Source organism: Atractosteus spatula, chromosome 3 (assembly GCF_055471065.1).
Source record: "Atractosteus spatula isolate fAtrSpa1 chromosome 3, fAtrSpa1.hap1, whole genome shotgun sequence".
Taxonomy (NCBI): Eukaryota; Metazoa; Chordata; class Actinopteri; order Semionotiformes; family Lepisosteidae; genus Atractosteus; species Atractosteus spatula.
In genome coordinates this window covers 20,448,658-20,461,681 of record NC_142708.1, presented here as the reverse complement: position 1 = coordinate 20,461,681, position 13,024 = coordinate 20,448,658, and the positions used below count along the sequence as shown (strand labels likewise).

Here is a 13,024-nt window from a genome sequence, read left to right as displayed (position 1 = left end):
TACAGTACTTCAATTGTCATTGTCAATGGCTAATCATTTTAGGTCAAAGACCAAAAAAAAACATTTGCAGGATATTTTTCTTTCGTTTGTAAGCTTGGGTCCTGTGACTTTGTGAGAGTTCTACCTAATTACATTACTAAACAGACGTTGCTACTCATTTTAAAAAAGACTCATTGCTACGCTACTATTACCAAACACGTTTTACAGGTACATCCGGGTGTCTTCTTCTCAGTTTCTGAAGCCCATCAATAGCAGCTCCCGCAGGCACGCAGGGAAGATGATGTCACACTGCGTAGCGACGGTAGGAAGTCAACGCATAAACAATATGAGGGAAATAAGAGGGAGTTGATTCTGCACTGTGTGTTATAACAATACGTCAGTGCTGACATAAAAAAAAACAGAAATTATTTTAGGACATGGGTCCTGAAAAGACGCAGGTCTTTAGCGCTAGTTTGTTTGTGTGCATCTTACTGCCTGTACTTTTGCCTCCTGTTGCCACAGTTGGCCTGTACAAAGCTCCGTCTACAAAGATCCAGGTGGGCATCAGCAAAAACACCGGCAATGCCAGCAGCGTTAATACCAAGATGAATACGCACACAGGCTCCGTTGGAGTCAGGGAAGGCAAAAACAACAGTACGGGCGACTTCCAGAGCATCAGCCGGACTGTGGCAGCGGAGCTGGCCGCGAATGACAGCAGACCGATGTCCATTCAGAGGGCACTGTATGTGCTCGTGGCTGTCAGCGCTCTTGTCATCGTTTATTTCGTCATCAGGACTGTCAAGTAAGGACTGCATCATAGTTTTCCGATTGCCTAAGCTACTTTTCTGTTTTATTAGATGCTTTTGTAATGCGACATCCTCTTTAAAAGCGGCGACTGAGTTGCGATGAGGTGATTTTTTTTGTGCTTTTGTTTTGTTTTCACAAATCCTTCGCAGTTTCATATGGCTGTTGTCTTTTGCAACATTGTAACATTTTGGATTTAATTATTTTTGTTTGGTACTGGTTCAGAACACTCATCTGCACCTTGGTTGGTTGAAGCAGTTACGGGTATTTTGTGGAAAAATGTTTTTTTCTTCTTCTTCTTCATTAAATTAGGGGCTTTGAGAGTAAAATTTAAAACCAAACGATATGAAACATATATTTTTCAGCAATAAGGCTGGTGCTGATTTATACCTTATTGAACTAAACTTACAAACAAAATTGCAATTGGAACTTTAAAGAACTGCCTAAGTCGAAACAATATCTGTAACCTGTGTTGTGTGACTCCTGTCCTCTTAGGAACTATTGCCTTGATCTGGATTGAATTAATGGAAAGGTTTCAGGCAAGAAAAAGACTAATCAGTGTTGATGCATTTATCTGAAATAAATTGAAATTGATCTGCTTGCTCACAAAAATAAGCATTTTTATTTATATTTATCTGCTTTAAGCTATGTATTATTCCTCTTGTATTTAGGACTGTGTCCTAACCACAATAACAGTATTTATAAAATAGTGTTCAACTGCAAGACAGACTTGTGAAACACAGAAATGCAAATACATTCAATACCCTTTATAATGCTGTATTAATCTACATGTAAACATATTTTCTCATGAACATTTTGAAATGTATTGACTACCCCTATGTGCTAAGGAATTTCACATTATAAGTTCTGGCCAACTTTTAGTATCCAGTTAAAGTAATGCTACAGTACAAGTACAAATAAAATATATCTTGTATATACTGTACATACTGTACGCAAAATGAGGTGCATCTTATATTGTCTGTAACATTTATAATTTTATGATGCATACTTTTAAGTGTATCACCCTCCTCTATCTGGAAATTAAAGTATTTGACTCACTGATTTAAAATTATTCTGGCAACCTCCAGGGTTTGGGATATCTATGGGATATTCTATGATTACGTCAAGTGTGGTTTAGACGTGGTAGACTAAACTACAATGCCATTTAAATCAAGTTGAAATCACATATTTATTTTTCCACATGGTCAAAAAATACATTTTTACTGCTTCTTAATTCACTAAATAGGGAAGACAGAAGAAGTTCTAAGGTGACTTTCCCAAAAGTGAAAATGATATACAGTGTCAAGAAAAGATTTATGAACTCGCTAGGTTGGTCCATATTTTTGTATATTTTACACCTACAAAGTAATTAAATCCTCATGTCCTCATGGAAGTCTCAATAAATTATAAAGCAAACTTCGTTAAACATGGAATGCAAAGATATATTTGTATTATTTAGTTAAAATACCCCATTGTGGGAATACATTAGATTAATTAAGATTAGATTCATGTCAATAAATTAGATTCAGATTCTGGCAGCACCTCCTGAGCAGCAATGACTTCAGTTAGACATTTTCTGTAAATGTTTATCAGTCTCTTACTGCTTCAAGTCCCTGATATTTCAGGGTTTCCTTGCGTGAACAGCTGGCTTCAGGTCATGGTACAACATTTAAATGGCCAATTCGAATGTGAAATTTCTTCTTTGGTCATTCTGTTGGAGATCTGCTTGTATGTTTAGGATTGTTGTCTTGCTGTATGACCTCTTTTCAGATCAGCTTCAGGTGATGAATGGATGGCCTGACATTCTCCCCCAGAATTTGCCAATACAGTGCTGAATTAATGGTTCCATCAAAGATGAGGGACATCAATTCTGCTGCAAGGAAGCATTTGGTTTTCACAACACAAAACATTTCTAATCGTAGTCAAAAAATTCAGCTTTTGATATGACTGTCCAGACAACATTCTTATAGTAGTATTGTGGATCAACCAGGTGCACTTCAGCAAACTTGACATGGCTGACATGTTATTGTAGAGAGCAATGCTTTTTTCCCATGACATCCATATCCGTCCAGTTTTATTTCTGATGGTTTAGGCAGACAGACACTTATTATTAGATCCTTAGATGTTTCTCTGGGGTTCTTTGTGAATTCCTTGATGATTTACAGGATTGTTGTTGGCAGGACAACCTGCCAGGTCCTGGGATAGAGTTACTGTGGTTTCAGATATTTTCCATTTCCCGAATGGATGAATGGAGCCCCAGAAGTTTAGAAATGTTTTAATTAATTCTCTCCAGACTGATGAGCATCAACCACTCTTTTTCTGAGGTCCTCTGAAATTGTTTTTGATAATGTCATGATGCGTTTCCTTTATCCTGTATGGTGTAAACCACACTCTCAAAGTGTTTGAGATTATTTTTAGTATTTTTAGACATTTTAAGACAGGAGTGCCCAAACTCATTCCTTTTTTTTATTTACACAATTATTTAACCAATGCTATTTAATTGTGCTCAGTAAACTAGGGTTCACTTATTATTTCACATACACTGATTAAGTTTTCATTTTTTTCTGCTTCATGTATTTTTGCATCTAAAAATTGGTATGGATTGGTAAAACCTTTTTAGGTTATTTAAAATCAGTTTCAATGGTAAAATGGTAAGAAATAGTAATTCTCCATTGGTTTTACACAAACCAATTCTTGGCTTGGCTTCACAATATTACAATTCATTAAATGGATTGTAGGACATCAGTTTGCTCAATAAAAAATGAACTCCCAAAACACAGACACCTCTACTTAGGAAGCAAATAAGAAAGTCTTTAATTTAATTTTCATTATTTGAAAACTGTCCCAACTGATTAATGTACTCTGGAGTGGGCACTTTGCCCACAGTTTGCCCAAAGGAAAAATTGAACCTATTTTGATATTAATGACTAGAACATGAGGCTTTATTGTCTGTTATTCTTCTCTTTTTGGTTTATCCCCAAGCATTTTATATTTTGTTAGAAAAATGTATTAGTGTTAGAAGAATGAAGAATGTTAGTACTATACTTTCTACAGATGTAGAAATAAAGGAAAATAATGTTGTTGACACTTTAACAGGGTTTTGATACCTCTGTATTGTACTTGAAATGCATATTGAAATTTGCTACTGGTTACTTTTACGAACATGTTCAAGTAGATTTGTTGGCTGAGGTCTTATATCTGCTCTTTAAATACTGCTACTGTGGTAGGTTAAGATAATATTGCTCTCTAGCCTTGCAGTCAGAAGACTTTTTTTAAAGGATTAGTTGCACATTATGGAATTCTGTCAAGCAATATGTTCTGTAAACAAGTTCCACTGCTAGGATGTGGCATGTAAGTGTGGAGTACTGTGAATGTGAAAATGAGGCCTATCATAGTTAACATCAAAACCACCATGTGTTTAAAGTTTGCATGTATTTTGTACTGAAGATCTTTTCTTCTTAATTCAGAATGAAAAAGAACCGTAAAACAAGGAGGTATGGAGTCTTGGACACAAATCTTGCCATGGAAATGACACCACTAGAGCAGGACGAGGATGAAGACGATGATACCACATTGTTTGATGCTCGTCATTCAAGGAGGTAAGCATGAGTAGGATCAGGCTGTATCTTACTGATTACACCTTGTACGGTCATTGAAATACCTTTCTAACAGCCTGTGTATGATATAGTCTCATCATTTTGAAAAATATATTTCTAAAAAAAGAAATGTAACTTTTAATACAGCATCCCGTATTAATTCAGTTTTTTTTGTTAAGCTGTTAAATGCTTCTTGTAACTCAAGACTGATTTTTGTGATGATGCTAACTCAGTATAATTGTGTACCTTTTTATAAGTAACGGATGATTTATAACATTAAGAGGAGCGAAGTCTGGAGTATTGGCTATGATTCCTACCAAGCTAGAATAATGCTTTGAGTAAAGAGTCTACTGTGACTCATTATGATTTTACTAAATATGATATGCTCCTATGGTTATATTTCAGAGCACACTTGCTAAGCACTGTAAATTAAGAGAAACAACTGTGCTTTCTGTTGTTCTAGAGCTGTAAAATGATACTTGGTATGTAAATCAGGGCTGTCCAAACCTGCTCCTGGAGGGCTGGCGTTTCCATGATTTTTATTTCAAATCAGCTTTTAATGAGCAAAACCAGCTGGTTTCTGGCTTAACTGAACTAATCTAACAGCATCTCCAAGCTATTCAGGTCCTGCAACTTTCAAGTGACCTTGAAAATCTGCAGACACTTTGGCCCCCCCAAGACAAGAACTGGACACCCCTGGTGTAAATACTTCATCTTCCAGTTATGAAAGAGGCTCTTGTCAGTCACACATTGAATGCAGTGCTTATTAGTGGGTTTTTTTTTTGTTTGTTTTCATAAAAACTCTCACAATGCGCTTCTAAGACTGTGACAGTGTGTGTCTGTGGAAGTTGATTTCTGTTTATTTAGTTGATGTTTACAGAAAGGGAAGTCTGGCTGCAGGTGTGCCCTAGCAAGTAGCAAGAGTATGATTTTCCTACCCTAAATCCTGTAAGTACTAAGAGGGACTGACCCCATCCAATGGCAGTAGCCAAGTGTATGTGATAGGTAGGAATATACAGTATAGTATAATGGCCAGTTCTATAGCTGTATCTGTACTCCAGTGAAAATGTCCCTGGCCAGACTACACACTGAAGTGATCTTTCATACAATACACACATGATATTATAAGTAGTATTAGTATTTATGCTGTTCTCTGTGACCTCAAGACAAGATTTTCCCACATTACAGACAGCACCTGTGCTTGGTCCTGAACAGTGATGAGGATTATGTGAATGCATTTTTCTTTGCACTGTTATGAAAATGAGGCCCTAAATATGCATACAGTGTTATACAGAAATACCTGAACTTAGCAATGCTACTAATTTAAGCAATGTAGGATCATATGTGATATAACTTAAAATATATTTTTTTAATTAAAGTGACACTACTCACCACCTGTGACTCGTATATCTTCGTGACCAGGGCTCCACTTTCTTCCTTTTTTGAGGTTTGATTTGTGCCAACAGGTGACCAGATTATTCTTAATTGTTACATCTACTTTTTCCATATGGGATTACATCTTTTGTAGTGCCTTTTGATTAATAGTAGAACCTTGTTCTTGTTCCCTTTTTATGTAGTAAATGTTTTAGTCTGAGATGTCTTTACACTGTCCAATTGTTAGCCTTTAAAACCAAGGTGCAGGCAACAAGAGTTTCAGAATGTCAAATGTATTGTATTGTAAAAATACTATTTGATAAAAACTGAACAAGCTGTGACCTCATTACAAGAAATACACCCTATATAACACCTGAAATGTAATTGTCAGTAGCTCAGGATGAAGAGGATGCAACCTAGCCTTTGTCACAATTCTATGGGTCATGAAATTTGTGGAAACCCAGGAAAAATCAAATGTGTTTTTCAGACCTGAAGGTCAGAATATTTTCACAGATTCAAGTTCTGGCCATGTAAAGTCAGGGAACCTTAAATGTAGGCAGGCATACTACATAATGGTCAAACAGTAAGGTTCTTGCAGACTATTAATTCACACTTCTCAAAAAGAGGTTTCTATCTGTAAATCTGTTATTTCCCAGACACAGAATATTTCGACTTTGAATAAGGTCAGTCTATCAAGCTTCATTGGTTTTCAGTTTATTGCTGCTGTTAACAGTCACCTGTTAACAATGCATGTCATTGGTTAATACGTAAAACTGAAATGTGACAGTGAAGTTGAACTTTTTTAATTTATATCAGTACTACCTCTATATTGTATGCTATTATATTTATAACTTAAACCTACAAAAAATGCTGGCTAAATAACCTTTGGCGTTGCAGCAAATAGCGCAAATTGATCAGACAAGATCACAAATTGTGTGTCGATTGGAAAAAATAGGGCATTTTTTTGCAATGGGAAGGGAGCATCACAACTGAGCTGCTGTCTGAACTTCAAACATTGATCCAGTTTGACAAGGTGGAATAAAGAAATAAAGCACAAATATGATCAAGTTTCTGAGTGACAAAGAACTGGTGATGGTAACCAAACTCTTCTGGTGCTTGAAACTTCATTGTTCTTTTCAGTTCTACAAATTGCCAGAGTCTATGGGCAACTGTCAGTTCCATGATATGATCATTCATTTCATTTTAGTAAAGCATATTTCCATTTTTAAAAACATTAATTCTCATACTGTACAGATGTGTTTCCAGTCTTTATTAACATTTACTGATTTTACATTTAGATATAAATCTATATGTGTGCTTTGCTCTATGTTATGCATATACTGTATATTCTAGAAAAAATAAAGTAAAGCCTGCAGATTTGGGGTAATGTATTATAAAGTCAATTTAAACTTGATTTTGCATGACTGATTTAAATGAAATTGACCTGGACTAAAACACTTCATTAGTGATTGAGCTGAACAGGCAAAGGTGATTTAACTTGAACTTTTGAGCCTGGTGAAAAAAACGGTGCCTTTGTACATTAGGTATGTAAGAACAACATCTCAGGTAGACTCAACAGCAGTGAAGCCAAGTCCTCTTTAGCAGTGCACAAAGCATGTACTACAGATGTACAGCTTGCATTGCTTTCAAGGGTAAACACTACTAGTATGTGACTTTCACTGTTTCCTCTGGATATTCTGATTATTAATATTAATCAGCATATACACTATGCCTATATCAAGCATGATTAATAAAATGTCAGTGTATCTTCTGTACTACAAATATCACATTCTATTCCTTGATAATTGTAAATTTGCAATTATAAACTTATTTCGGTACTCAGCGTATATGCATAAAATTAGATTTTTTAATTATATGTAATTAATAAATGTTTAGACAAAGAGGACATCCTGTGACAATTTTGTAATTGTGTTAAATTCATCAGTTGTCCTCTTCAGTCTGCCATTTTATATTGTAGGTTTTCAGTTTTTCAGGAGAAATCTGGTTTGGAGAGCTGGTAAAATGTTCATTTAAAAATGTGACAATGGAATGAGAGCTACAGTGCATTGTATTGCTCATCGGAATACACAGGCCAACTGTTCTATTTGCAGTTTGAAAATCCTTAGGAGAGATGGGGCTGAGTTCTGTTGCAAAGGGAAAAGAGGAAAGCTCTGTGGCTGGAATCACACTGAGCTTGGTTTTCCTACAGTGCACAAGGTCTGATTCTGTTTCAGTCTGCAAGTGACATGGAATTCCATCTGCTGCATGGTGTACTGCTATTATTGAATATACCTGTGATAATCAGGCTTCTTGAAGTCCAGCCATATCAGTTTCATTGAACAGGTGAAAACTAGGTTGGCTAGCTATTTGTACCATTTGTCTTGTGCACAGGAAGTCTTGGACAGAGTTCTGTTTAGTTTTCTGACTTTGACAATAGTAATTGCAGTCATGTTGTCAATTCTTTTACCGGACCTTGATTTAGAGAGCGGCTCAGGAGAAAGTTTATAGCCTTGCAAAAGCCACCTTCCAAGTCTAGTAATCGGGGTTAGTGATTGGTTGTGACATCATCAGGTGTAGTGTCCTTCTCCACCTACAGTGTGATGTTCCTCATTGGTTGGTCATGTTTTGGATGATTGACCGATGACCTCCAGCTCAGGGTTAAACTCAAATGAGTCAACCTCCTGGAGTTCCAGACTGAAAGGAGCTAAGTTGGGTGATTAATCATCAACGATGCACACACTTTATAATGTCCTGGTTTGTTTTAGAGTAGTTTTACTTTACAACTGCTGCTCCAGGTTCCTTCAGGGCAACAACAGATTATTAGAAATCTTTTCCAAAAGCTTAATTCTTAGTTTAATGAGCTTAGTGTCCCTTGCTGCTACAGTTCATTTCTGAATACTCAGAAAATAGCAAACAAATCCAAACTACTGGGGTTCCTTGATTCACTCTGTAATGCAAAGGTACAGAAAGGTACCTATGACATAATGACATAGTGGATAGAGAAAAAAGCAATAAACCTTCTCTTCTTTAAAAAAGTTAGTTTAAAATAAGTAGGTTATTGGTTATTTTTACAAGTCAAAAAAAGTAGTTATATTTATGTTTTTAAAAATACCCTTAAGGTGCTTCACTACAGTACATTATGAGAAGAATACCCCCATTCATTTCTTCACTACATCTGTCTTGAGTTTCTTAATCTTAATTCGGTTAACTGTGAATATTCTGGGGTTTTTTCTGCCGTGGGTTATTGTTGCTATGCTTACAGTTCTTCTAGGCTTCTAGTAGTTAAAATATTTTCCTGTTTGCTGTGTGTTGTGCATGGAATATTGCTCAGGCGAAGTTCTGTGGCAAGTCGGTGTCCTACAGGGAGAAATACCAACATACTGTATAAAGCAAGATTCTCATCTCTGATGGGCAACTGCTTGGGTTTATTAGATGCTGTACTTAGTTATTTATTTTGCCTTAGGTTCTGCAAAAAGCAATAGTCTTGTTGGCAGATTTTTCCACAGGGATATTGCTTTTAAATTAACAAAAAGAACACATTTATTTTTGTTCAGAAGGAACATGAACATCACAGACGTTGGACATTCACTCCCAAAAAAATATTTTTGTATTTTAGTATCTCAGATTTTTTAAAGACCTAAAAGATGTTATTGCATTATATACAGTATGCAGATAATTTTGCTCATATTGCAAAAAGCTCAGTCTTTATTTAATGTGATATTATCAAATTGCACATTCCTGAATGTATTTTGAAGATGTGGGTAAATCTGCATAGAGCTATTAATTGCAGAAAACTGAATGTGTACCAACTGATGTGCTACAGTATACTTGCTTTAGTCTGGTGCCTTCTGGCCTGTGATACCCTCACCGAAGAAGACAGTACAAGTGACAAGTGGTATCATAGTATAAACAGCAAATTTTAAATGGCTGGGTTATTTACAATCAGTTTAACATGAGTATACTTTTTATTTTTGTGGTAAATATGAATTTGTCGAGATAAACGCCAAAGATTGAAGACGTTTTTTTTTCAAAGTGTGGAATTTTAATCTCATTTTCAACACAATCTGAAAATTTTGAACCATACTGTAACTCTGACTCATATATTTGGCTTTTCCAATTGAACACATCACATAAGAAACCACAATTCATTGATACGTTAGATTGAGTTCTTAAATGCTAAAAAGAATTTCCCTTTCTGCAGTTTTTTTTTTTCGTGTTCTGGAAAAAGCAAGCACATGGGCTTTCCTGAAGATTGTTTCAAATCTTTCTTTCTCATTAAAGTAACTCTCCATGGGAACCTCTGATATAATTAAGTGCCCACTGACAATCCAGTATGCTAGACCTTACTGCCCTAAAGACAAATGGTAGGAGTCCTAATCATGAAATAGCTTAGCGTACACTGCTTACTTTACAATACATAAAATAACAGGGAAATATTATTCCAGTAGTCTTGAAAATACTCATTATAATGCAGTAATGCAGCCTATCCTATTTTCTCATGAAATTATTTTTAATAAAACAGATCACATTTGAAAGTGCTTTTGATGTTATGCCTCTGCTTTTGTGTAGTTCTGTGATTTCCGTGGTTATTGTGAATATCATTTGTATATTATCATTTAAGAGCTAGGGTGTCACGATGGTGCAGTGGTTAGCACTGGTGCCTCACAGACCTGGGTTCTGTTCCTGTTGTGCTTGTAGATTTGGGAGCAGTGTAGACTTTATACAGTATGTTCTCCCCATGTTCGCATGGGTTTCCTCTGGATGCTCCGGTTTCCTCCCACAGTCCACAGACGTTCTGGTAGGTTAACTGGCTTTCGTAAATTTGGCCCTGGTATGAGCGTGTACAGTCTGATGGACTGGTGTCCTGACCGGAGTGTGTCCTGCTTGCGTCCATTCCTTACGAGTATGGGCTCTGGCTTCTCGTGACTAAAGCCGTTTGGATAAAGCAGTTTTGAAAATGGATTGATTTAAGTGCTTACAAGGGGCAGTTCCTCATATCGTGGGCATGTACAGTAGTAACAATCTGACATTTTTGTTTTCTTTTTTACAGATAAAATGGCAAAGTTTGGAAAATGTAGACACCTGAAAACCAAAGGAAGTTCATGAACTTATGAGGCAAAGACATGTTTCGGAACTGAACTTTCTTTAAGTATAAGTTTAAGTTTTTACCATACAGATCTTTTGGATACTAAAACACTTAACATTGATATTGCACTGTTTTCAGCACAGAGCCAAAAGAAACACTTTTTTCTTTTTGGTTATGTTGTAAAAAAATGTGATTTCATTTTGCTATACAGTACATAACTGGATGATATGTGCAAATAGTGTTTGTATATATAAAATATATATAAGATATTAAAGGTTGACCTGCAAGCTATGTGTGTGGTTGGACCAAATGACACCATTGTTTCTAAGATGAAGTGAAAGGTGAATATGCTATTTTTAAAAACTGCCCTTGACATTGAATTATGTAGTGAATACACTGGGAAATTTACAAAGGTTTCCACAATGCTAAGTGTTCTGTATTTTTTCACAGTTGGCTGGCTTTTTAGTTAATTGAAAATGAAGATGTGGTTACAGCAACTCCATGTTCAAAATAAAAATGGAGACAACTATGTCACAGTCACATATTATTGAATAGTCTGTGTCTTTTGAGCAAATAAACAGACTTCCTTCCATTCCATTTGTTGGACTGAGACAAATAAGAAAGACTGTAACAGTTGTTTTCATTTCTCTGAGTTCCATCTGTTAAGCTTAGCATGGCTGTTAAGAAAACCTACCCACCTCAGCTACACTTTAATACTGTTTCTTTGAAAGTGAGGTATGAGTGCATGATTGATAATAAAGTTTGATTGACCATTTGGCTACATATAATCATATTGTATTAATTTATTGATTATGTATGAAGGGGTATATTACCACATTTTTACAGTCATGTAGTATTTTCGGTTGCAAATAATAGAATTGCAAGCCAATGAATTGCAGCTGAATTAATATTTCTATGTACATCCCTTCCTCTTTATCTCCAGTCTCTGCGTTTCTCTCAGAGGCACAAGCTTCTTAGACCGTCTTCGAGACTCAATTTCAAATTTGGACATGTGTGTTCTTCTTCACATTGCCCATTGCATCTCTTCCAAGTCCTTTATTCACTCTGTATTGTACAGGTGCTCACAGTCCTTTGCGGCTCTTTGATGCCATTTTTGTGGTCATGCCAAAAAGTAAAATAAAGGAAGATGAGCTGCAGTGATACAGTTGTGCATAATTATTTCATCAGCAACTTCACCATCATCACAGTTTGGTTCATCTGATGCCATCAAGATATCATCTTGGGTATTCATGTCCATCACTGTAGTCTCATTCCTTATTCATGAAGATTACTGCACTCACAATCTGTAAAGTTGTGTGCATAATGTGGATTTGTAATTATTTTTTATAATGGAAAACATTGGGAATATGCAGTATTGTATTTTATGTAATTATTTTTGTTATGCAGTATGTTTCGGTCATGTTTTGACATACTGTATACAGTATGTTGATTTGCATGGCGTATTAAGTATGCTTGTGGTATACTGTATATGTGGAATAGAAGATACTTTTTTCCTAGTTCTTAGTTTTTTGTTATTTGTGGGCAGTTCAGGATCGTATCTCCTGTGAATAAAGAGGATTGGGTGTACATGTAGAGAATTTTTTAGGATGAGAGAGATTTATTGATTGCTCAACAAGATGTTGTTGATGAATCTATGATTATTTGCATTTTAAGTTTACACAATATGAATAAAATATTTTAAACAGTTCATGTTTTTGATGTGTATTTGTAATGACATTTGTGTACAACGTTATTCTTGTCTTCTGTTTGCATTCATATATTGAATATCGATTAATGTAATGTTTAAAGATTGGACAGGCATTTAGTGCATTGGAAGGAAAGATGCTGGAAATGGTTCACACTAGTATAGTATCATTGTCTTACTTTCCTTACCCTGTCTTTCCAAGGACATAATAACAAAATGTATGATTTTTTATACCCTTCCAGTTACTCAAAAAGCATGAAACCCTTTTCACAAATTAAACTGATGAAGTACTGATGATGCCCACATGTTCAACAAAGACATTTTTAAATGTTTCTTGTTTTTACTGAGATACTATTGCATCTTTAAGGCTTCCACAGAAGGCTGTAGTGACTGCATGCTTACTATAGTGGAAGCCTATAGTGATTGAATGTTTTCTTCCCACTTTCCAAAACTGGTCAATTTCAAAGAAAGGGCAGCAGA

At 35.7% G+C, this 13,024-nt stretch overlaps 1 protein-coding gene across 1 annotated transcript; it reads left to right on the top strand.

The window, feature by feature from the left end:
- Positions 1-266: 266 nt before the first annotated feature.
- On the top strand, positions 267-12,545 carry LOC148837547 (membrane protein FAM174-like). The gene is made up of 3 exons (XM_088911543.1): positions 267-781; positions 4,251-4,382; positions 10,804-12,545. The coding sequence occupies exons 1-3, from the start codon at positions 417-419 to the stop codon at positions 10,805-10,807; spliced, it is 501 nt and encodes a 166-aa protein (XP_088767669.1). The 5' UTR covers positions 267-416; the 3' UTR covers positions 10,808-12,545.
- The last annotated feature ends 479 nt before the right edge of the window (positions 12,546-13,024 follow it).

Excerpts from the sequence above, each read along its gene's own strand:
- LOC148837547 (XM_088911543.1), top strand. The coding sequence starts at position 417 with ATGGGTCCTGAAAAGACGCAGGTCTTTAGCGCTAGTTTGTTTGTGTGC. Across the intron at positions 782-4,250 it reads TTCGTCATCAGGACTGTCAA|AATGAAAAAGAACCGTAAAA; the intron begins GTAAGGACTGCA and ends TTCTTAATTCAG.